Source organism: Zea mays, chromosome 5 (assembly GCF_902167145.1).
Source record: "Zea mays cultivar B73 chromosome 5, Zm-B73-REFERENCE-NAM-5.0, whole genome shotgun sequence".
NCBI classification, from domain to species: Eukaryota; Viridiplantae; Streptophyta; class Magnoliopsida; order Poales; family Poaceae; genus Zea; species Zea mays.
Window position 1 is genome coordinate 142,484,425 of NC_050100.1, and position 25,007 is coordinate 142,509,431.

General features: G+C 45.2%; 1 protein-coding gene across 2 annotated transcripts; it reads left to right on the forward strand.

The window, feature by feature from the left end:
- Nucleotides 1–18,998: 18,998 nt before the first annotated feature.
- On the forward strand, nucleotides 18,999–24,705 carry LOC100383395 (uncharacterized). Of its 2 annotated transcripts, none has more exons than NM_001176050.1 (3): nucleotides 18,999–19,185; nucleotides 20,705–20,774; nucleotides 22,203–24,700. In NM_001176050.1, exon 3 carries the CDS (start codon nucleotides 22,472–22,474, stop codon nucleotides 24,371–24,373), a length of 1,902 nt encoding a protein of 633 aa, NP_001169521.1. In that variant the 5' UTR covers nucleotides 18,999–19,185; nucleotides 20,705–20,774; nucleotides 22,203–22,471; the 3' UTR covers nucleotides 24,374–24,700. The 2 variants fall into 2 exon arrangements, with proteins under 2 accessions (NP_001169521.1, XP_020409113.1); XM_020553524.3 differs by lacking the exon at nucleotides 18,999–19,185 and adding an exon at nucleotides 19,313–19,490 and having other exon boundaries at nucleotides 22,203–24,705.
- The last annotated feature ends 302 nt before the right edge of the window (nucleotides 24,706–25,007 follow it).

Genomic DNA, 25,007 nt, shown 5'->3' on the forward strand with positions numbered 1-25,007 from the left:
GCAGGATGGTCTGGACGCCGCCTGCCAGCTGAGTGGACAGGTCATAATAAATGCTGAGGCGGCACATCGCCTGTCAGCAGAGTGGGCAGGCGACGCGTCTTCTCCACAATAAATGCAGAGACCGCGCGGCCCAGAGGCCTTACGTCAGGCTCCGCCCGCTGGCTTACGTCACGGGCAACTAGCCACATGATAGCATCGGGTCTCCGCCTGAGCGGGGAGTGCAGGTGCACAGAATAAAGCCTGGACACATGTCAGTACCGAACCCTTGCTTAGGCCAAGGTATCCCCCGTCCCGGGACCTTGTTATGGGTGACCCGGTCCTTACTTGGAGGGATCCGAACACCATCCAAGGGACCCGACACGCTTATTTGGGGTCCCGGATCGTTTTCGGGGGTCCGGGCTATGCGTACAGGGGTCCGGTGCTTCCTCGTGGAGGTCCGGTCCAACTGATTGCATCCTGGGATATATCATCTTTTCTGGCCATGTGGCACCCTGGAGCCGTCCACGTGGTGGGGTCGGGTGCTGTTCACCGCGCGGCTAGAGATTGCCACATGGGCACCGGGCCTTCATACTGTAGTAAGGGGTACCCCTGATTCAGGGTACCGACAGCGTAAATCACCAAAAAGGGGGAGATTGAAAGGGAAATGTGCCCTTGGGCCATTTCTATAAATGTTTTGGTGATTAGATGCCCAACACATATTATTTTGGTTAATATGTGCTAAGTGCTAAAGAGATGCAAATCAAGAATCAAGGTATGACTATAGCCTTAGTGAATTGTTTTTGGTACTAACATATTCCTCTAAGTGCTAGGAACCTTGTCCAATCAAATAAGATTAGATTGGAGTAGTTTGGCTATGTACAGCCAGACATGCACTAGCCTTCGGTGCATCGGACTGTCCGGTGCCTAGGCTGCTCAGTCGTGAACTCGCTGCTCTCGGGAATCGGCGAGGGCGCTGCGGCTAAAATTCACCGGACTGTCTGGTGAGCCAACAGCGCCCACGCCAACGGTCGACAACACGATCAACGGGCGACACGTGGCCCGAGCCAACGATCACCAGGCCGCATCGGACTATCCGGTGTGCACCGGACAGTGTCCGGTGTGCCAAGGGGACCGAGGGCTCAACGGTCGGCTTTGCTAGAGAAGGAAAGAAATCGGGCATTGTTCATGTCCGGTGCGCCAACCGACAGAAGGCAAGAATTTCCTACCAAATGAAGATCCAACGGCTCCTAGCTGTCTTGAGGATATAAAAGGGACCCCTAGGCGCATGGAGCAGAACACCAAGCCTCCATTGAACATCCTAAGACGCCTAGACACCGCAAGCACGCATTCGGATCACTATGACTAAGACTTGAGCACTTGTTGAGTTGTAGACTCGCTATGCTGTGTTTTGTGTGCTTGTTACTTGACTTGTGTGTGTGTTATTGCTGTGACTCTAGCTCTTGTGTGTGTTTCTTTCCCTCCCTTACTCTTGTGGTTTTCATTGAGATCAATATTGTAAGGGTGAGAGACTCCAACTTGTGGAGATTCCTCACAAAAGGAAAACATCTGTTAAGGAACGAAGAAAGCCATGGTATTCAAGTGGATCATTGGATCGCTTGAAAGGGGTTGAGTGCAAACCTCGTCTATTGGGACGCCACAACGTGGAAGTAGGCAAGTGTTCTACTTGGCCGAACCACGGGATAAAAATCGTTGTGTCACTTGTTGCTATCTTGTGTGATCTTCTACTCACTTCATAATTGCTCTAAGTTTAATACTCACCTTGTGAAGAGCAATTAAGTGAAGAAGTCACCTCTCTCTCTCTCTTGTCATAACACCTTGGTTTGATTTCACTAAGACTTCATAAACCAAGTTTGTGCTATTTAGTGTTGATTTTACAGGATCACATATTCACCCTCCCTCTAGGTGCTCTCAAAACCCTCTTGGAGCGGGGTTTGTAGTCCTTCCCCTTACTTTGCTTGAGGATTTACCGAAAGCTCTTGATGATAAGAGCCATCTCTTCGTTGCCGAGCTTGGATGCGTCGATTGGGAGTCTACTTGATGTAGACTCTTCCTTCTTTTCTTCCATTGCTTTGAATGCAACGGGTTGCACCTCGAGTGTGGAGGTGGCACCTTGCTCCAAGTTGACAATGTGTTTGGAGTCTTTGATCATTAGTTCAAAGCTCACAAACTTGCCAATCACTTTCTCGGGAGACATTTGTTTATATCTAGGATCTCCACAGATTAATTGAACTTGAGTGGGATTACAAAAAACGAGAGATCTTAGAATAACCTTGACCACTTCATGGTCATCCCATTTTGTGCTCCCAAGGTTGCGCACTTGGTTGACCATAGTTTTGAGCCGGTTGTACATTGCTTGTGGCTCCTCTCCTTTGTTGAGGACGAATCGACCGAGCTCTCCCTCGATCGTCTCTCGCTTGGTGATCTTGGTGATATTGTCCCCTTCGTGCGTCGTCTTGAGGACATCCCAAATTTCTTTGGCATTTTTCAACCCTTGCACCTTATTATACTCCTCTCGACACAAGGAGGTGAGGAGTATAGAAGTTGCTTGGGAGTTAAAATGCCTAATTTGGGTGGCCTCGTCCGAGTCATAGTCCTCATCGCTCACTTGTGGTGCCTGCGCTCCAAACTCAACAATATCCCAAATGCTTTCATGGAGTGAGGTTAGATGGTGCCTCATTTTATCACTCCACATGCAATAATCTTCACCATCAAAATATGATGGTTTTCCTAGGGGTACTGAAAGTAGAGGAGCGCACATTGGAATGCGAGGATAGCGAAGAGGCATCTTACTATACTTCTTATGCTCGTGGTGCCTCGAAGTTGTGGACTCGGCGCCGGATGTGGAAGGTGATGAAGAGTCGGTCTCATAGTACCTTCTTCATTTTCTTTTTCTTATTGTCACCCTTCCTATGTGACTTGATGGAGGAGGAGGATTCCTCCTTGTATTTGTCACTGGACTCCCTTGACAGAGCCCTTCCCGAGCCTATAGCCTTGTCGCCGGTGATAATCTCCCTCTTGGCGTGATCTCCAGAAATCACTTCGAGTTTGTTAGACTCTTAATGAAGCACTAGCTCTGATACCAATTGAAAGTCGCCTAGAGGGGGGTGAATAGGCGAAACCTGAAATTTATAAACTTTAAACACGTACTAAGGTCAGGGTTAGCGTTAGAATTAAATCAGAGTGTGGAAGATTGTTTCTCTTGCTATGAGTTGCTCAAATTGATGGGAATAACTTTGGGAGCTAACTCAAATCAATATTAGTAAGGAAACTTTAGAGAGAGGAAAGAGGGGAAACAAATCAAGTCAAGATCAACGAGTGAACACGGTGATTTGTTTTACCGAGGTTTGGTTCCAAAGAACCTAGTCCCCGTTGAGGAGGCCACAAAGGCCGGGTCTATTCCAACCCTTTTCCCTCTCTCAATCGGTCACATAGACTAGTCAAGGCTTCTCCTTAATCACTTGGGTCACTAAGACCCCGCAAGGATCACCACACACTTAGGTGTCTCTTGCTAGCTTTACAAAGCACTTAGAGAATAAGAATGAGAAAGGAGAAAGCAATCCAAGCAATAAGAGAAACAAAAGAACACAAAACACCCTCTCTCAAGTCACTAAGCAATTGAGTTGATTTTGAGGCTTGGAGAGGATTTGATCTTTGGAATGTGTCTTGGAGTGAATGCTATTGCTCTTGTATTGAATGTGAACTTTAGAAAACTTGGATGGCTTGAATGGAGGTGGTTGGGGGATATTTATAGCCTCAACCACTATTCTAGCCGTTGCTGGCGATGGTGCATCGGACAGTCCGGTGCATGCCACGTCAGCATGTCGTTGGGGTTTGGAGCGGTTGACTGTTGAAGTTATTTGTCCTGTAGCTACACCAGACATGTCTGGTGCGTTCTTACTTCGCAGCCTGACATCTGACTTCTACATTGTGAGCTTTTATTGTATACGCAGTCGACCGTTGAGCACCAGGTTACTGTTGCTCCGTTGGCTCACCAGACATGTCCGGTGCACACCAGATAGTCCGGTGAATTATAGCGGAGCGCATCTCTGGAAAACCCAAGAGCGGCGTGTTTGAGTGGTGCCTGGCCTAGGGCACCGGACAGTGTCCGGTGCACCACTGGCAGCCCAATCTCAAGTCTTTGCTCCAAACTTTGTTGGGTCCCCAACTTAATTTCTTTCTTGGCTTATGTTGAACCTTATACACCTGAGATAAATGACATCTAAGTAAACTAGTTAGTCCACGTGGTTTGTGAAGGACGTCAAACACCAAAATCGATTATAGGAAATGTTTTAAGCTCATTTCCCTTTCAATAGGCGAAACCTGAAATTTACAAACTTTAAACACACACTATGCTCGGGGTTAGTGTTAGAAATAATTCGGAGTGCGGAAGTTAGTTCTCCTTGCTAGGAGTTGCTCAATCGACGCGGATAACTTTGGGAGCCAACTCAAATTAGTATGAGCAAGGGAACTTTAGAGAGAGGAAGGGAGGGGAAACAAATCGAGTAGAGATCAACACAAATGAACACGGCGATTTGTTTACCGAGGTTCGGTTCCAAAGAACCTAGTCCCCGTTGAGGAGGCCACAAAGGTCGGTTCTATTCCAATCCTTTCCCTCTCTCAATCGATCACATAGACCGATCGAGGCTTCTCCTTAATCACTTGGGTCACTAAGACCTCGCAAGGATCACCACACACTTAGGTGTCTCTTGCTAGCTTTACAAAGCACTTAGAAGAGTTAGAATTAGAAGGAGAAAGCAATCCAAGCAACAAGAGCAACAAAACAACACAAATGATCCTCTCTCAAGTCTCTAAGCAATTGAGTTGATTTTGGAACTTGGAGTGGATTGAATGCTTTGATTGTGTCTTTGGAGTGTTTGCCTTTGCTCTTGTATTGAATGAGAAGTATAGGATGCTTGGATGACTTGAATGGAGGTGGTTGGGGGTATTTATAGCCCCAACCACTATTCTAGTCATTACTGTCGATGGCACACCGGACATTCCCGTGGTGCGCCGGACATGACACTGTTCACTGTCTGGTGCCTGCCACGTCAGTAGACCATTGGGGTTTAGAGAAGTTGACCGTTGAAGTTCCTTGTACTCTTACGGCACCAGACAGTCCGGTGGCACACCAGACAGTCCGGTGCGTTCTGACTTCGCTGCTCTGACTTCTGACTTGTGCACTGTTTACTGTTCATCTGACACTGCAGTCGACCGTTGAGCGCAGTTGACCGTTGCTCCGTTGGCTCACCGGACATGTCCGGTGCACACCTGACAGTCCGGTGAATTATAGCGGAGCGTCTCCCAGCGAAACCCGAGAGTGGCCAGTTCGTGGAGTGCTAGGCCTGGGCACCGGACAGTGTTCGGTGCGCCACTGGCAGCACTTCTATTAGTCTTTGCTCCAAACATTGTAGAGTTCCCAACTTATATTCTTTGTTGGTTTACGTTGAACTTTATGCACTTGAGATAAATGACAACTAGGCAAACTAATTAGTCCATGTGGTTTGTGATGGACGTCTGTTGGGGGCCTTCGGCTTACGAAGGTCCTCAAAAACAGGATTTAACAATATTTCTGGAGTATAATGCGTGAGCATGTATCTTCGGACTCAAGTCGGTATCACAGCAGGAGAAGACCAGAATAATACGAAGGTTCATACAGCGCCGAAGATGTGAACAGGAAAGCTTCGGCATGGTAGCAGAAAATGAAACCGACTTAAAGATGAAAAGGCTATTCAGACCTCGATAGATTACTATAGAATTATTATCAAATGTAAAGGGAATGAATGTAATTTTGTATGGGCTGCGTCCCACGCCTATAAATAGGTGAACAGTACCCCCGTACTGTTCACGCTGATTTTAACATTCGCTTTTGCGTCACGCTTGTACTTTCATCTCCTTCAAGCTGAAGGTACATTTGTAATTCGATGTTATTTCTGTTTCTACATAATGATAATGCAAAAATAAGTCAATAATAATATACAATTGTCTATGTTATCCTTCATATTCCTTATGATTCATCCTTCGTCAATGTATAGTGTATTTATGAAGGTTTGCCCCTCATAACCTTCGTCCGAAAATCATTATATCCTAAGGGAAATAATGCTTCGAAGGACGAAGGACTTTACCGATTAACATTTTCTATGTTGCCTTGTTCTTAACTCATAGCATTTGAGAACAAGTCCCCAACATTGGCGCCCACCTCCGGTGAACTCACTTCCACTCTTTGAGTTTTTGAACACCTTCGGCGATCATAAACCTTCGCTATGGCGCCGAAGAAAGCTTCAGCAACTGGCACTGTAGCTCTCCAACCACTGGACCACAATCAGGAGACTGTCTCTCTTCGGGAGGCCCGAAGCCAGAAAAGGAAGGCTGTTAGCCCGACACCGCCAGAGGATGAGATAGACCAAGAAATCAGAGACATGGAGATGCTTCATCAGCAGGTGCAAAGGAAGAAGGAAAAGATGGCCAGGCTAGCTGAACTGCAAAGGCAGATAGACGAAGCCTCTGAGGAAGTTCGTCATCTTACTCAGGATGAGCAACACCGAAGGCCTCAGCACCAAGACCTTCATCAGGAGGGTTTCCTCAATGAAGATGACTGGTATGACAATTTCCATCATGGGAATTTTGTTTTTGATGATGCTTCTCCTCTGTCCGCTGAGCTGCAGGCTACACCTTGGCCTCCATCCTACAAGCCGCCTCAGCTTCCCATATTTGATGGCCACTCAGACCCGAAGCAGTTTTTGATGAGCTACGAAGCAACAGTATCTTCGTATGGTGGCAATGCTGCGGTCATGGCAAAATCTTTTGTTATGGCTGTCAGGAGTGTTGCTCAAACCTGGTACTCCTCCCTTCGACCAGGAACGATCACTTCGTGGCAAAAGCTGAAGGACTTGTTGTTAACCAGCTTCCAAGGGTTCCAGACGAAGCCGGTCACGGCTCAAGCTCTATTCCAGTGCACCCAGGATCACGAAGAGTACCTTCAGGCGTACGTCCGGAGGTTCTTGCGTTTGAGGGCACAGGCACCAACAGTGCCCAACGAAATTGTCATTGAGGCCATGATCAAGGGGCTTCGGCCAGGACCGTCAGCTCAGTACTTCGCTAGGAAGCCTCCTCAAACTTTGGAGAAGCTGCTCCAGAAGATGGACGAGTACATTCGGGCCGATAATGATTTTCGCCAAAGAAGGGAGGAGGCTTTCAGGTTTTCTGAAATGACCAGGGGCTTTGGAGGGAGGTTCTATCCGAGGCACGTTAGATCAATTCATAACTCTACCCAAAATGATGATAGAGGGGGCCAACAGCAAAGGCCACAGTGTTCCTCACAGGCTTCGGGGCAACAGCAAGGCTCCTTCCGACCACCAGCTCCGAGAGGCAGAGGTGCCAGGGGCTTCGGCGGAAGATTTGGCGATCAGCCAAGAAGAATTTTTTGCTTGTTCTGTGGTGAGAACAAAGGCCATACCACCAGGATGTGCCATGTTACCATCCAGAAGCAAAAGGAAATAGCCGAAGCTGCAGCACAACAGGCTCAGCCGAAGCAGGTCATGCACACTGCTTCGTATCATTCGCCTTACATCCCAGAGTATGTAGGCAATCACCCTGCAGTTTCTGTTGCTTCGGCGAGTCAACCTCAAGCTTCCTGGCAACAGCCTCCGCCTCCACCACCGCTGCAACAAGGCCAGCAGCCAGAAGGGAGCCAATATGCTCCACACCAAAGGGACTTCAGAGAACAGTCTGAAGCTCGCACAGTCAACAGCACTGTGCCAGAGTCAAAGCACATCTATTGACAAATATCCTACCTTAATAGCAATCTTTTTCATTCAGTTTTATTTTCTGTGTAATAAAGGACATTGTTTAGGTTTCATGTAAATAGTTTCGTTGATTCCCACAAGGAAAATATATTTTCTTCACAGGCTTAAGTTGTTGAAGTTTAAAGATTTGTGATAACAAAGAGGACCTTCGAATTATCGAAAATTCTTCGAAGCAACAAAAAGTCGTTCTAAGGAACGCAGAGTAAGTTTGCCGAAGTCACAAAAAGCCGTTCCAAAGGGAGCGCAGTGTAAGTTTTCTGCTCCAAAGTCGTTCCAAAGGGAATGCAGAGCATACAGCGAAAAGTCAACGCTGATACCGCCTAAGTAAAAGGCGAAGCGCGAAAAGTCAACGCGAATACCGCTGAAAGTAAAAGGCGAAGAAGCTCCTAAGGGAGGCTTACAGCGAAAAATAAACGCTGATTCCGCTGAAGTAAAAGGCGAAGAAGCTCCTAAGAGAGGCTTATAGTAAAAAGACAACGCTGATTCAAAAAGACTATGTGTTTTATCGCAGGAATGTGTGTGTATCTTCGGAATAAACACCATCTTACACAACATAACATCATAGCATCATTTCGCATAGCATAAGCATCATACATCATGCTGCATATGGCAGAAGAAAGGGACATGACATCGATCTTCGGAAGAATGTTTTGAAAGGGGAAAATCATGCTAAGTTGCAAGCAGATACACTATTGATCTTCGGAAGTGTAGCTTCGGAGAACATCTTCACGAAGCTTGGATATTATTCATCAGAACACTACGAATATTGTTGTGACAAATGAAAATTATTCTTCACGAAGCATGAAAAGAAGGGAAGGTGTTTTTTCGTCAAAGACTCAAAAACGGTACGTATGTAAAGTTTCATGCATCGTAAAGAATTAAACAATAAAAGCAGGTATATTACATTCAGGGCTACAAGATGTCACACATATTACATTTCAGAAGTTTTTTTTACAATAGTATTTAATCTTCTCTCAGAACAACTTCTGCAGCCTCATTCAGGAGCCGATTGACAACTTCGTCCATAATAGCTTCAGCCATCTTTTTAATTTCGTCGTCTCCTTTCGGCTGAGAGCCCGGAGACGCTTTAGCAGGATCTGAAGGAGGACAGGATACGGCTACATTGCTATTACAAATTGCAAACGAAGTTTAAAACCAAAAATTACAACACAATAAAAACCATTAGTTAATACCTAGTTGCCCTTCGGGCTCTGCGCTCTTCTCAGCAGCCTCAGCTACTTCTCTAGCATCGTGAATGCCCTTTTCGCTTTTTCGAATAATTTCTCGAGCCATTTCTCGGCCACCATTATCCCAGACGTCGGTGAAAAAATTTCCACCAACCATGCTAGCTTCGCCCGAAGGATCTCTTGCATCTTCGAAGGACAAGGCAGCTTCGGATTGCGCTAAAATCTTTACATGCTCGCAGCCCTTTTTCTCTAAAATGGTGGCAATTCCCCTGGCACCCGAGAAAGCACATATGTCTCCGCGGCTATTTAAAATTTCCTCGAAGGCCTCAGCTTCGTGATCGATCCATTCGATGGGACCTTCGGGGTTGCCTCTTGTAAAGTTTTCTTCGCTTGAGAATGCGCCGACGCTGGCGAAGCTAGCTTTTAACTTCTTGACACACTCCATAGATTTGTTGTAGCATCTTTTCTTGGACGAACGAAGCTCTTCAACAGTTCCCTCTAAATGATTTGCCCATTGGTCGCTAAGTTCTCGCTTCGTTTCTTCAAGTATGCGTTCTTCTTTGGCTCTGGCCAGTTGTTTTCGAAGATCTTCAATTTCAAGTTTCTGAGCCTCAGCTTGACCCTTAAAAGTAGCCTCGTCTTCTTTTATTCTATTTATCAATGAATGTAATATTTTATCTTTTTCGAGACCTTCGTTCCTTAGTTCAATTACTTCGGAACGAAGGTTGCTCAGGGCAATAGCGCACCCTTCGTCTTCGGTATCTTTTTGGGCCCTGAGGGCATTGCTAAGTATAAGGCCCTGCGGGGAAGGATATGTGTGCGTCAATAGATTTAAGTAAATGAAACATTTTGGTTTCAAAGAAAAAGTACAAAGATCTCATTTTTTGTACCTTTAAGCTATTGTATGCCAGGCTGTCGGCCAGATCGTTTTTCGACAGCACCGAGAGCCCGTCTTCTAGTGTTGGGAATCCGAAGCTCTTGCTCATCTCCCGACAGACAGAAATCTCCTTGCTGTCAGGGAGACAATACAAAAAGTCTTCTTCTCCACTGCCATTGAATATTAACGCCCCCTTTGGATACTTCAGTTTTTGGGCGTAAAGCTCGGCCTCTTGTTTTTCTTTTTCTGATAATTGTTTCCCCGAAGCATGACGAACAATATAATCAAGGACTTTGGGGGATGCTTCGGGGGCAATGACACTGATTTCTTCAACAAAAGTTGGCTCTGTTATTTTTTCTTCCTCGGTTTCCAAGGATTTTATCTTCGTGGGCTCTGAGGACCCAGCTTCGGCTTCAGTTTCTTGCTCTGGAGCTTTAGTATCAGAAACTTTAGTTTTCGCTTCAGGAATGGCAACAATCTTCTTCGGAGGTGTGCTTGAAGATTTAATTGTTTCCAGAACATCTAGCACATTGACCATTCTCTTTCTTTTCGGAGTCGCTGCTGGCACCTTTTGATTTTTTACTGTCTCAATATTTGCTGCAGGACTCAAAACTTCTGATGTTTTTTCCTCAGTTGGTTTTTTCACTTCTTCCATTTTTTCTGTGGATGGCGCTTCGGCCATCTCTTTGGTTTCTGGTATCAAAATCTTCGGTTCTTCCAATTTTATCCTTGTTGGCGCTTCGGCCATTTCTGCGACTTCTGGCAGCAAGGTTGGCTTGATTGGCTTTTCAGCTTTGGTGGCCGAAGAAGTTTCTCCGGTGAACTCAGGCACCGAAGCTGGTTTAATATAGCGTGGCCGATGTGTGAGGACCTTTATCCTCTTTCTTTTCGGTTCTGGCTCGCTAGGAGCAGTTGCAGCTTCTTCTTTCGCAGAGGTTGTGTTTTTTCTTTTCTGCCCTCGAATGGGATAACGATAGTCAGGGTAGACAAACCCGATTGCATCAAACACCCGGTTCAGCCTTTTCTTTTTTCGGCCTCCGAAGGCTGCTGACAGTGCAGTATCTTTGGCCTTCGAATAAGCCCCAAGCTGTTCATCACTTAAATTTTCAATACTCTTTAACCAGTCATCATCTGGCTCAACGAATTTATCTCCGAACTTGAAAGTGTACTTCAGCCTGATAAGTCCACCTTCGTCGGCCTCCTTTATGGTTTCTTGCGGCATTTCCCATTTCTCCGCGAGCGGCCATACTCTGAAGGCAATATGTTCTTGTACCAAATCTCTCGTTCCAATAAAAGAACAAATAACACCGAAGGCTCTCTGGCATTCTTCGGCAGCTTCACTCATTTCAACCTTCAGCCTCCGCAGGCCGAAGCTTTGCCAAATAGGGCGCATAATTATACCTTTAATATCTTCCCGTACTGCCAGGTCATTCTTCACATAAAATCATTCTGTCATCCAGTCGCCGGGCCATCTCTTCCGAAAGGTTGGCACGGGACAGCTTGACCCAGACCGAGAAACGAAACTGTAGCAGCCAAAATTATTGTGATACTGTTCTTTACCCCAAGGTTTTGTTTCGTATGATAATTCGTGTATATTGCAGAAACTTTTCGCATCAGGCTCCAGACCTTGGCTTCTCACGGCCCATACGAAGATATTCAGCCTTATAATTGCTTCGGGGGTAAGTTGATGAAGATAGACTCCAAACATTTTCAGCACCTCTACGACGAAGCTGCTCAGGGGAAATCGTAGTCCAGCTTTCAAAAAGCTTCGGTACACTACGACTTCATTCTCTTCAGGGTGTGGACAAGTCTTTTCCCCTTCGTCGGCCCTCACAACGGACAAATCCCGGAAATACCTTCCTCTCATGTTGACAAGATGATTTTCTTTGATAGTTGATTTGCCGAAAACCGCATGGCTTGGTCGCCAAGGGCGATCTTCGGAGTCTTCACCACCACTGTCCACATCATAACTGTCGCTGTCACCAGTATCTTCAGACAAACCTTCCAGAATCTCCTTGGTGTTTTTTTCTGTATTGGTCTTCGACATTGCTATAAGAAACCCCAGATTCTTCTCTTCATCGAGACTCAGCTTCATCTCGGTAGCAGCCTTCTTATCTTTAGACATCTTCGGGAATACTAAAAAACTGTTTTCAATGCCGAAGCTTCAAAACTTAAAAGCTCAGCAAATCTTGGTGCGCAAGAGCTAAAAATTGAGTGAGCGGGAGCAGATGGCAAGAAAGCGTGCCAAATGAATTTGCGGTATGATCTTATTTATACGCCCAGTGCGTTGAAAATTGAAAGACCCCGCTTGTCAGTGAATGTTGCTATTCTAGCAAAGGGAAGGTGTTTTTTCGGACCTTCGGCGTAAGGCCTTCGTCCATGTCGCAATCTAAATTTATTATTTTAAAAACAAATTAATATTGCGAGGGGCTACTGTTGGGGGCCTTCGGCTTACGAAGGTCCTCAAAAATAGGATTTAACAATATTTCTGGAGTATAATGCGTGAGCAGGTATCTTCGGACTCAAGTCGGTATCACAGCAGGAGAAGACCAGAATAATACGAAGGTTCATACAGCGCCGGAGATGTGAACAGGAAAGCTTCGGCATGGTAGCAGAAAATGAAACCGACTTAAAGATGAAAAGGCTATTCAGACCTCGATAGATTACTATAGAATTATTATCAAATGTAAAGGGCATGAATGTAATTTTGTATGGGCTGCGTCCCACGCCTATAAATAGGTGAACAGTACCCCCGTACTGTTCACGCTGATTTTAACATTCGCTTTTGCGTCACGCTTGTACTTTCATCTCCTTCAAGCTGAAGGTACATTTGTAATTCGATGTTATTTCTGTTTCTACATAATGATAATGCAAAAATAAGTCAATAATAATATACAATTGTCTATGTTATCCTTCATATTCCTTATGATTCATCCTTCGTCAATGTATAGTGTATTTATGAAGGTTTGCCCCTCATAACCTTCGTCCGAAAATCATTATATCCTAAGGGAAATAATGCTTCGAAGGACGAAGAACTTTACCGATTAACATTTTCTATGTTGCCTTGTTCTTAACTCATAGCATTTGAGAACAAGTCCCCAACAACGTCAACCACCAAAATCGATTATAGGAAATGAGTAAGCCCATTTCCCTTTCAGTCACCACAACGTGAAGTAGGCATTGGCCGAACCACGGGATAAAATCATCGTGTCTATTGTCCGTTTACTTTATTGCGATTATTACCTTCTTGAGTTCTCATATTCACTTGTATTATTGCTCCTAAGTTTGATACACAATTCAAAGAATCAATCAAGTGAAGAGTTCTTCTCTCTCCATCTCTACTCATAACAACTTGGTTTTAGCTTTCACTAACACTCGTTATAAATCAAGTTTGTGTTGCTTAGAGTTGACTTTTGCAGGATCACCTATTCACCCTCTCTAGGTGCTCTCAGGAGGCTCACGGGGGCATCAAAAGACATCCCATCTCATCAAATAATACAACAAAACTAAAAATAGGACATAAGGTGTTATGTCATCTCGAGAGCCAGGACCTATATAATTCCGCATGTCTCCCGTGTCTTTACCTTCAGCTTTCGATCACGTGACCTACCTCATATAAATATTATCAAACAATGTTCGACAATTAGGCTCAACACTACCTAGGAATGTTAGTAAACCACCCGATCTAAAAAATTTGGATAGATTTTGATTTGTATAATCGAGCTAATTTGTTGTACATAGCATGGTAGTTTCAACTTTCACGTGCAAGTGCGGTAGTGGTATATCTGTTTTTAGCCGTTTTATCAAGTTTGTTTAACATACCTATTGATTCTCTTTAGGCTTGTCTGATCACGCGTGTGTATATATGGGATGAAAACCGTTTCTGAAAATCCCTCGTAATCGTATCGTTTATGTAAAGATAATATCGTCTCTGAAAATTACTGTTTTTAAAATTTGAATTTTAAATACCTATCAACATGGTATTGTAGTCGCCAAGAAGTAGATTAATTATGAAATCGGGTAAATTTTCGACCGATTGACAATCGTTTCCGTATAGACGATATATTCCTATCGTTTTCAGACGTATTCATCCTTAATATGCATGTATGTATAATACATACTCTATCTGTTTTGAATTATAAGGCATTCTATTTTTATTGGAGTCTAAGTATGTCAAATTTGACTAAAATTGTAGAGAATTACAAAGATTCGTAACATTAAATAGGTATATTTTAAAAATATAATTATATAATATAATAACAATATTTATTTAGTATCATAAACACTATTATTTTATTAGCAATTTTGGTTAAAATTTGAGATACTTTAATTATCAAAAGTTAAAATAACGTATAATTTAGAAAAAATTAAGTAATTAGTAATATTAGATATATATATATATATATATTGTATATTAGGAGCCCTGGGCTTCTAATAACTAAAGGAAGCCCGAGCCAGACAGTGCAATCCGGTCGAGCCGGACCACATCCGGACGTCTATAAAATAGGACCTGGAGTGCTAGGGTTCAATTTTTCATGCCCCATCTCGATTCATTAGCGACGGCGGTTGCCCGATAGCGCGCGCGCGGCGGACCCCGGCCAGTGGCTGCGGTGGCCGTGGCTCCCCGACCTCGACATGCGGTGGCGGCGGTTCCCAGGCCGGCGGTGGCGGCCCTCGATCCAGAGGGCGAGCGGCGGCAGCGCCCTTGTGCGGCGACGACGGATCCCAGGCCGGTGGCCGCAACTCCATTACCTCGACGCGCGGTGGCGGAGGTTCCTCGATCCGCAGCGAGGCCCTTGTGCGGGCAAGCGGCGGCGTCCCCGAAGCCCCGAGGATGCGGCACTTCCAAGGCCGACGAGCAAGCGACGCCCGTCGACGTGCGAGTAGCGACGGCGACGCATGAGGCGCGATGTTCGAGCGAGCGACGTCACGGAAGGGGCGAGATGCGCGCAGCGATGATCGCACGTGACATCCTCCGATCCGGCGCATTTTTCTTTTCGTTTATTGTGTTTTATGCCTACCACATGTATTATTTACGCTAAAAACTGTATAATTTTATGCTTTAACACAGGGTTCGTATATCAGTTTACTGCATGCACATTGGAAAGACAATTCCTTGATTTATGCTGTTCTTAATTTGCGCGCATGCAATGGAAACTCCCACGATTTTGCCATAATTTTTGGATCTGTATAAAAATAGAAACCGCATGCATGCAGCTGCCATGTTTTTCAGATCTGTCATAAAAATAGGATCGTAATAACAACCTACTAAAGCTATCAACCTGTAATTGACTCGGTATTTACGCTTATAATTGAGGGATTTTATGCTCAAAACTTAAGGTTTTTACGCTCCACCCGGAGATGCGTCCACCAGTGAACAACATGCCAGATTTTTTACGCAGTGTAAGGAATTGCATAAATACCTACACCGTGTAGTATAATTTGTTTCAGTATACATCATAAACTAGTTCTAATGCGTTTAGTTGCATAGTTGTTGGAGGGATCCTATATTTATGAAGCAAATAAAATATTAAATGTGATTTTTTTGTTTCTATGCATGCAATTCATTTCCTTTCATTGCATATTCTTTCCATCATAAATTTGTGTGCATGCAGCCTGTAGCAGATTTTTACGCAGTATACCGAATTGCATAATTATCTACACAGTGTAGCATATTTAGTATCAGTATATAGCATAAAATTGTCATTACGAGTTTTAGTTGCATGTCTGTTGCAGCGATCCTAAATTTATGGAGGAAATAAAGCATTTAAAATAGAAACCGCCACACCTATCTTTTCTAAATTTACGCGCATGCAAGGGAACGTGTTTGACTCATGCATGCATTTTGCCATAATTTTAGGATCTGTATAACCGCATGCATGCGACTGCCATATTTTTCGGATCTGCCATAAAAATAGGATCGTAATAACAACCTACTAGAGCTATCAACCTCTCACATTGGCTCGGTATATACGCTTATAATTGAGGGATTTTATGCTCAAAACTTAAGGTTATTACGCTCCAACCCGGAGGTGCGTCCACCAGTGAACAACATGCCAGATTTTTTACGTAGTGTAACGAATTGCATAAATACCTACACCATGTAGTATAATTTGTATCAGTATATGTCATAAACTAGATTTAATGTGTTTTAGCTGCATGGCTGTTGGAGGGACCTTATATTTATGAAGGAAATAAAACATTAAATACGATTTTTTGTTTCTATGCGTGTAATTCATTTCCTTTCATTGCACATTTTTTTATCATAAATTCGTGTGCATGCAGCTGGTAACAGATTTTTACACAGTATATCGAATTGCATAATTATTAACACAGTGTAGTATATTTAGTCTCAGTATATATCATAAAATGGTCCTTACGCGTCTAGCTGCATGGCTGTTGCAGCGATCCTAAATTTATAGAGGAAATAAAGGATTTTAAAAACAGAAACTGCCGCACATATCTTTCCTAAATTTATGTGTATGCATTGGATCGTGTTTGACTCATGCATGCATTCCTTTTTTTGCGCTAACAGACGTGGGGCAGGTGGCGCACCCGACAGCCTGTTTGGGCGCGCTGGTTTGAACCAGTTTGCAGGGGTGGTCGGCCTGGGCTTTCTTTAACTATTGGAAGCCTAGGGCTCCCGTTATACCTGCCCTATATATATATATTTGAATGTATTTATAATAAATACATTTGAAAATATAGGTTCTTAATTCTTTATAAACCCAGCTAAATCTAAAAATGATGTTTGGCCAACAACCTTGCCATTGGTTGGTCTGACCGTGTCGATCTTAATGTCAAAAGGTTTGGCATGAGGTCCAACCATGTTGGACCATGGTCCGGTCGGTATCGATTGGTCTATTGGACAGTTAGGTTGTTACCGAGCAACTGATTACTTTTGGTGCCTTTTGGTTGATAGTTCGGTCGGTACATGTTGTTATCGAGCGACCGATTATTTGTGGTGTCTTTTAGTTGGATAGTATGGTCGGTACCGGTCGCCTTTAGAGACATGATGTATTTTGATTGGTTCAGCTAGTTGTTTTAACTATTTGAAGTCTAAAAAATAAAAAAGATTAAAACCCTAGGATTCAGACGATAATTGGAGGTGCGTGTTTAGTCCATTCACACTCCTTATTCTTTATTCTGCTCGTCTTCCTTTATATCGTAGACTTTAATTTCAGTATGAATTCTATGTAGAGTACGAACTTTCAAACCTTTATGGACATCATCAAGGAAAAATGTGCACAACTTCTCGACACCCCTACTTGTACTGGGGAGGTCCTCTTCGATGACCTTTTTTCCTGTATATTTGTCAGGATGATGTTTCTGCCTGCCCCATTCTCTCACTCAACCTCTAGTTCCATACCCATATCCTCCTCCTATGTATCCCTACCGATTTCCATGATTTGTTTGATGGGAGCAAAAAAACCCTGTCTGAACTTGGACGACAATTATAGCTCTACATCATAGTAAAGAGTGGACTCACCATAGCATATTGATCGTTATAGGGCAAGAGCTCAATGAAATGGGATTGATCTAGCAACAAGTAGCAGCGAGTCCCCACCTACATAGAAAGAAATGTTAAATAAGATCTACAAGACTAGTAAGAGGATTTCTCAAACTAAATTATTTAAGCAATTTAATAATTGATGGATTGTTCCATATCGACATAGACTAAGACAAAAAGGTATGTAGAAATTAGCCTTAAAAAACTAACAAAGCAACTTAAACTAGAGGGGAAAAGGCATAAAAAAGGTGGAGGAGGAAAATGAGAAAAAAAACTTAGTTTATTAGTTATACTAGTCGGATGACTGTGTATTGTTACGGTTTTTATATAACATTAGTAAACTTTATTTTAATAAAACATAAAAATATGTGTATTTTATTGGTTAGATTAGTGTGAATATGGTGTCACAATCAAGTTTTGAACCCCATTTAAGCATAATTTTACCTTATTTTTAGATAAAGCGGGAAGAGGAAGAACGACACACTACGACGATAGTAAACGTGGAACTATATAAACTGATGATTTATATAGTATAGAAAAGATTAATAAAATACGTGTTTTTAATTTTGATGGTTATGTTATATAATTTCTAATTGTTTTTCTTACGTAATTGCATTTGTTTAAATATATAATTAGATGTATTTTTTTTTATTTTAATAAAACAATATAACACCGAGAGCAAGCGCATAGCAGGTGAGGTCAGGTCAGTTTGCGGAGATCAATTGGGAAGGAGGCTGACACGTCGGCCGGGCCGCACTCCCCCACGTTGCAAAACAAAGAGACGGCACCACTCCAGGATGGCGACACGGACGCCGCCGCGACCATCCTTTGCTCACCTGGGCCCCACGCACAACACAATCCGAGGCAGGGCGGCAGCGCGGGTGCGAGTCGCGTCACCCGTGACGGCCCGATTCCGTCCATGTACTAGTGCGCGAGCCATCCGAGTGAGCAATGAGCATACGCGACTGACGTGCGGGGCAAGGTGGTTCGTGGGCCCACGCGTCGGTTGATGGGCGCGACGTGGTAGCGGTGGCGTGAGGTGCGCCGCCGACCGCATAGAGGCATGCGCACTTGCACAGGCGGCCATGGATTCTTCCAAGCGGCTTCGTTTGGTCGAGTCGCCTTTTTCGCTGTAAGATCCTTGCTGGATGTCGGATTTACGGACAAGGACAACAACAGATTCTCTTCTCTTTGGCCTCACGTAGACGTATTGCAGACAGATGCTCCGACAAATACAAGCTTACAATTCTTTACCATCAAACCAAAGTAAAAAAAATATACCATAGAACAACTCAAAATTGTCGTGTTAATCAGCTACTTTCTCTTACAAACCGGCAAAGTTTAGAGAGAGCCAACATATATGATAGTAGAACAAAATATCACTGGCTGTTCACATGTGCCAGATTATCTATTTTTAGTTTCCTTTTTTTATTATTTCAGTGGTTTCCATGAATAGTTTCTGCCCTTTTTATGTTCCGTAAAAGCTTATTCAAAATAAACCGTTGCTGGACTCCGAACAAACTTGGCATCCGCTCTGCCCAAGGAAACGAAAGGGAGGGAGAGCGACTTTTTTTCCATTAAAAAAGCCCCCCGAAGGAATGCTGTAATTGCCCCTCTCTGCTCTGGTTGCCAAGGCAAAGGGCCACACCCTCACCTCAGCATCTCTCTGCTCCACTTCTCCTCGTCCCCGTCCGACATCGCATCGCATCGCATCACCGCCTCTCGCTTTCTGCCCATCAGCCCTCCCTCTCTCTCCTGCGTCTCCGAGGCGCGGACGACGGCGACGACGCGAACGCCCCCGCCGCCTAGGTATCTCCTTCGCCCTCCTCCCCATCCGTCGTGGCGCGCGCCCGCCTCCCTCTCGGTCGGCGTCGTCGTATTTTACCGGCGCCGGCGGTTTCGTTTTCGTCCTCGTATGCGCCAGCGAAGTTTGCGCGAAAATCTCTCTCCTTGTAGTCCCCGCGGGTTCTTCCACGCTCGTTTTCACGAATTTACGATTATTAATTTCAGTTCTTGTCGCGGTGTGGGGGGTGTCCGCTATTTAATCCTTCGCTGGCAGCAAGTTGATCCTTCCCAGCTCCGGCTCAGTGTTCCGGAGAGGTGCAAGGTGGAAGGTTGGTATGGCCTTCTAGTTTATTGTCTTCGTACTGAGCCCACCCTTCGTTTGCCCATGGAGAACTTGAGAGATCGTTCAGTTCTTAGCTCAACCCGTGCCCTTGCGGTTGATGAGGTGCGCACGCGAAACTGGATATACTTGTTAGTGGAGCGGCGTCGCGTCTCTATTTTTTTAAATCTGGAGAATCGTTCTGAGTCAGATCTTTGATGGTGTCTGAGGCTCTGGGTCTAGGTGAGAGGAGTGGAGCCTGAATTGTGCTGCAGCTTCTGTCTCATTTTGGGGTTCATGTCTGCATTGAGGAGATTTTCAACCCGTTGTCTTAGTGAAATCACTCATAATTCCTCTTACCTTGTGACAGAGTCTGCCTCTGAACACTGTGAATTCCCATCCATTGTTTATTTGTGGAGAAGGTGTAGAAGCGCTTCACAAAGTTGCGCTTCATGAAAACAACGATCTTAAACTTATTGACTAGAGAGTTACGTTTATGAACAATATAGTATCTTCAGAAGAAGAATGTATGGTTGGTTTCATCTTGGCTCCCTAATTGGATCACATGTAGTTTAGGTATACAGTAATGTTCCTACGTCTCCTACAATCGAAAGACAGTGGCAGGATCACCTCTACACGCGCATGGTTCGTTCTCTCTGGTCCATCCCTTCTGTTCGTTTGACCCCAAAACTAAGGGAACTGTATGGAGGATTAAATCCCCTGCAAGGCAAAACCCCTCTCAAACCTCTCCAATTCCCTTGATTTTGTAATCAAATGAACACGGCAGGCTGCTTTCCCTTTGCAAGTTCAATGGAGTAAAAAGCTCTGCTCATTTGACTGTTCCTTTCCAGTGAATCTTCTGACCTCCTCTCTCGTAGTTTAAATTATGTTCAATATCTTTCTTTGTAGTTGCTTTTGCTCACGAAAGGCATACGAGAGTACCATTACGCATCATTTGAAATTTTCTTAATGGTTTTATCTGGTGAATTGAAACCAAGTTCCATTTTGCTTGTTGGGATTGAGATGAACCTAGAATATTCTTGCCCTATATTTAATTATATTCTGACTCTAAAAAAATAACACTGACCTATAGACCCACTTCAGATATACTCTAGTCCTTACTTTTTGCAGAGATCCATACAGGTTAATATTATTGTTCCTGATACAAAGTTGCAACCTGTGGCATGCATGATGATATTTTGGCTTCTGCGTTCATTTTTGCAGGCACATTTGCTGGGAATTAGGGCAATCAACGTTTAAGTACATGTGGTCTACTGCTGTTTGATTATTACTGGTAAGACTCGTAAGCTTCAAATTCTGCCACTTTTTATGGCAGGAACTTAGTCCCTACTTAGTATATATGTCGTGCAATGGTTTATGATGCCTGTGGTTTTTGTTTTGTTCTTATCTGGTAGCACTTGGCCACTTGAGTTCCTGTATTTTTTTTGGAAGTTCAAATTATCTGATCTTAGGTGGAATGGATGAAAGATCTAACCATAACGTGCCATCGGTAGTTGATCTTGATGGTAGCCCTTTCTGGGCACCCATGCCTCCTCTTGAACTCCGGTGAGGAAGTAGAGATCGATGGCCAATGGTGGATTTCCCAGTGGCCTTCCTGTCACTTGCATCACCACTTAGATCATATTCTAGGAGGTTTGTTAGGCTAGCGAATCCCCTAGGAACATTGGTTCCATTGGATGTGGACCATCCCTCTTATTGGCACTGTATGATGGGGGGCAGCCATCATCAGTTCAGGGTGCCCTTGATGGTGGCATATACAGGAGCTACATGATTCCCTTGACTAGGCTAGAGCAACAGTCTGTGCATTGGGCCATTCCTATGATCCTATCTCTGAGTCTGATATCATTTTTCAACACAAATAAGCAGTGATTCAACTCTTAGCAGTATGGTCACATGGAACAATTTGTCATACATTTGGAATTCAGTCGTTTAGCTTTGTGCCTTTCTTTATCATAACATCAGCGAAAGGGCCTCTAGCTGAGTTGGTTAGGTGGTCTGAGTAGCACTCCTCAGGTCCTGGGTTCGACTCCCCGTGGGAGCGAATTTCAGGCTGTGGTTAAAAAAATCCCCTCGTCTGTCCCACGCCAAAGCACAGGTCTAAGGCTCAGCCCCGGTCGTGGTCGTTCTCACATGGGCTTCGATGCCGCTGTGTATGGGTGGGGCAGGGGTTCGGGGATTTTTTTGACCTGTGTGAGAAGGTCTTCTTCTTAATACAATACCCGGGGGCTGTCTTACCCCCCGCAGGTCAAGTTTTTTTATCATAACATCACATGCTGAATTTCTTATTTTCAATTTTTAATATAAGATCTTCCAAGTATTTAAACAACACTCTGTTCGTTGTCTCTTGCTCTCTTTTCTGGGCATGATTGAACTCCTCAATTTTGTTAACTCTTTTGGCTATGTAATATGACTTCAGTCCTGACCTTTTATCGTTGAACTCTGGTTGAGCAGTAAGAATTTAAGATTGTGTTTTCACATACAAGATTTTCTCCCTTCTATTCTTGCCAACAACATGTAAGAGTCAACATTGATTACATTTATGGAACTGAATGCACTGTGATACCTGATTTCTTTTCAACTGTATCACTAGTCTCTATTTGTTGCATGTTTCTTACAGTCTTTATACATTATTTTCTTCTCTCCGTAATTATTTTAACTCGATGAGAACAGATCTCATCTGTGTTCTGTTCACTTCCTGCAGAGATTCAATCATTTGGTCAGATGAGAGTTCTGGCTGGGGACTTACAAGTGTAGCACTGTTGTCGGCTTGTGACTAAATAGCATCACTTCACATACAACACTGGATAATGGATCGTAGGGATACTTCAGGGTTTGTTAGTGGAGGATGCAAAAATAATGAAGCCTACTAGTTTCTCTATATCTTCTAACTTGGTAGCTTTATTGACAATTATTTAACCCAGAAGTGAGGCCAGCTGGTACTTCCCATAAAGTTTGGTTACTCTAATAGCAATGGAACCCAGGCATGGGCGTTCAGCATTCACTATAAGTTTCTCAAATCCAAATGGCTTTGCTAATCAGTGCACCGCCATTCCAGCCGTCAGTTATTCAGCGGCTGGTTCTAGCCAACTTGATGTGCTGGCTCCTACTAGAGGTTGCAAGAGAAAGTGGACTGAGTTGGCTCTAGGTCTGGGTGACACATCAAGCTCAGACAGCAGCAAGCAGAGCATGGGTACTGGCTGCACTGTTTCTTCTCTCAAGGGAAGCGATGATGTCTCATGTATGGATTACGACATAAGTTTCAAGTTATCTCTTGGCAATGAAGATACTTCCAAGCTGCATAAACAGGCTTGTGGTTCTAAAAGGACTATGGAGAAGCCTCGGTTGGATCTTAAGTTATCTTTGGCTCCATCTCAATCCGATGTAACTGACGCGGATCTAATCAGAAGCAGTGCACCTCAGGACATGTTTGTGCAGCCGTACTTGATGTCCTCAGTGCCAACAGTCGATGAAGGATCTACATCTGCTCGACATCCATCTGGAGGCATGGTGGTTTCCTTCCTTAACCAGGCTGGGATTTCTCCGAACCAGTTGCCCCCACTTAACTCTCATCTGGTCCAGGGTCCAGCTTGTTCAGCACCAACAGTGCTCCAACTGCCAAAAAGTTCAGCTGCCACTTCTTCTGGGTTTGTCCGCCCACAGCAACGCAACGGTAGCACAAAGATCTGTTCAGAGCCAGGTTGTGCAAAAGGAGCCAGGGGTTCATCTGGGCGGTGCATTGCCCACGGTGGGGGCAGAAGGTGCCAGAAAGAAGGCTGCAACAAAGGAGCCGAGGGGAGGACCATCTTCTGTAAAGCCCATGGAGGGGGCAAGCGCTGTGAGCGCCTTGGATGCACCAAAAGTGCCGAAGGCCGGACAGATTTCTGCATAGCTCACGGCGGCGGGCGGCGTTGCAGTCATGACGGGTGCAAGAGGGCGGCGCGAGGCAGATCGGGCCTGTGTATCAAGCATGGTGGCGGGAAGAGGTGCCAAACGCTGAACTGCACAAAGAGCGCGGAAGGGCGGTCAGGCATGTGCATCGCTCATGGTGGCGGGCGGCGCTGCCAGTACGCTGGCTGCGGGAAGGGAGCCCAGGGCAGCACAAACTTCTGCAAGGCCCACGGCGGCGGCAAGAGATGCACGCACCCCGACTGCTCCAAGGGCGCGGAGGGGAGCACGGCGTTCTGCAAAGCCCACGGAGGCGGCAAGCGCTGCTCGGCTGACGGCTGCACGAAGAGCGTGCACGGCGGGACCCAGTTCTGCGTCGCGCACGGAGGCGGGAAGAGGTGCGTGGTGGAAGGGTGCGGGAAGAGCGCGAGAGGCAGGACCGACCGCTGCGTCGGCCATGGCGGGGGCAAGCGGTGCCACTCCGCCGGCTGCGGGAAGAGCGCGCAGGGGAGCACCGATTTCTGCAAGTCCCACGGCGGTGGCAGGCGCTGCTCGTGGGGGCACCCTGGCTCAGACCTCGGGTCTGGTGGCGCTCCCTGCGACCGGCTGGCGAGAGGCAAGAAGGGGCTGTGCGACCGGCACAACCCGCTGGTCCATGACAACAGCGTGCATGGGGGTGCGTCGTTCGGTGGCTTCAGTGTCGTCAGTGCCGCCGCCCTTTCTGAGGGAGATGGCTCTCCATCTCCAGGCACCGAGACAAGCATGCGCAGCTTCTTCATGCACGCGGTGGAGGCTCCTCGCTGTGTGGCGGCCTCGGCCCATGAAGGCCGGGTGCATGGGGGCAACTTCATGCCTATCATGCTCGACGGTGGCGTGGGACTCGGGAAGAGGCCGGCCGACAACGCTGATGCTGGTGCCTCTGCCCCTCCTCGCAGCTGGAAAAGTATGGAGAAGGCCTGTGGATCTGCGCCGCGCAGCTGGCTGTAGTATTTGCCAGAAGTTCGTGACCTGCTCACAGCTCACTCTCTCCATCTGGGTCTCCTCTGCTCCTGCTCCAAGTGTCTCCCGTGTCCTCTGGTCATGCGTGGTATGGTATGATAACATGAACTGTGTGTGTACTGGTTGGTCAGGACTCGGGACTTGTTTGGTACTGTGGATATTGTGGTTGTTTGTGCTCTTGTAGCATAGGTCTGGTCGAACATACCTACTAGTAACAGTCGTCGTGTGCGGTGTGTGATTGAATTGTAAATGAAAGGAACGCCTCGTCATGATACAAATAAAAAATAGTACCTTTCCTCGCGGCGCCCGCCAAATAAAAAGACTCCATTGTTTGTCTCCTAAAGCTCTCCAAGTTTTAAATACAGATAAAAAAACATACCATAGAGCATTTATGGATAATATGATGCTATTGAAATTAAGCAATATTTTACTATGTATGATCCTACCAGTTTATCATGTCGCGTGGTGCGATTAGAGAGGTCTTCCCCACCGAGTTATAGCATTCCAAATCCATCCCATCATATTTGATCTATATCCATCCACATACTCATCATGGATCATGAGTGCAAAACTCATCTCATACTCATCCCCACTCGGGTTTCGGGTCTCTATCCCCAATTAA

What these genes read in the sequence shown, in the direction of transcription:
- LOC100383395 (NM_001176050.1), top strand. Translation starts at nt 22,472, where the DNA reads ATGGAACCCAGGCATGGGCGTTCAGCATTCACTATAAGTTTCTCAAAT.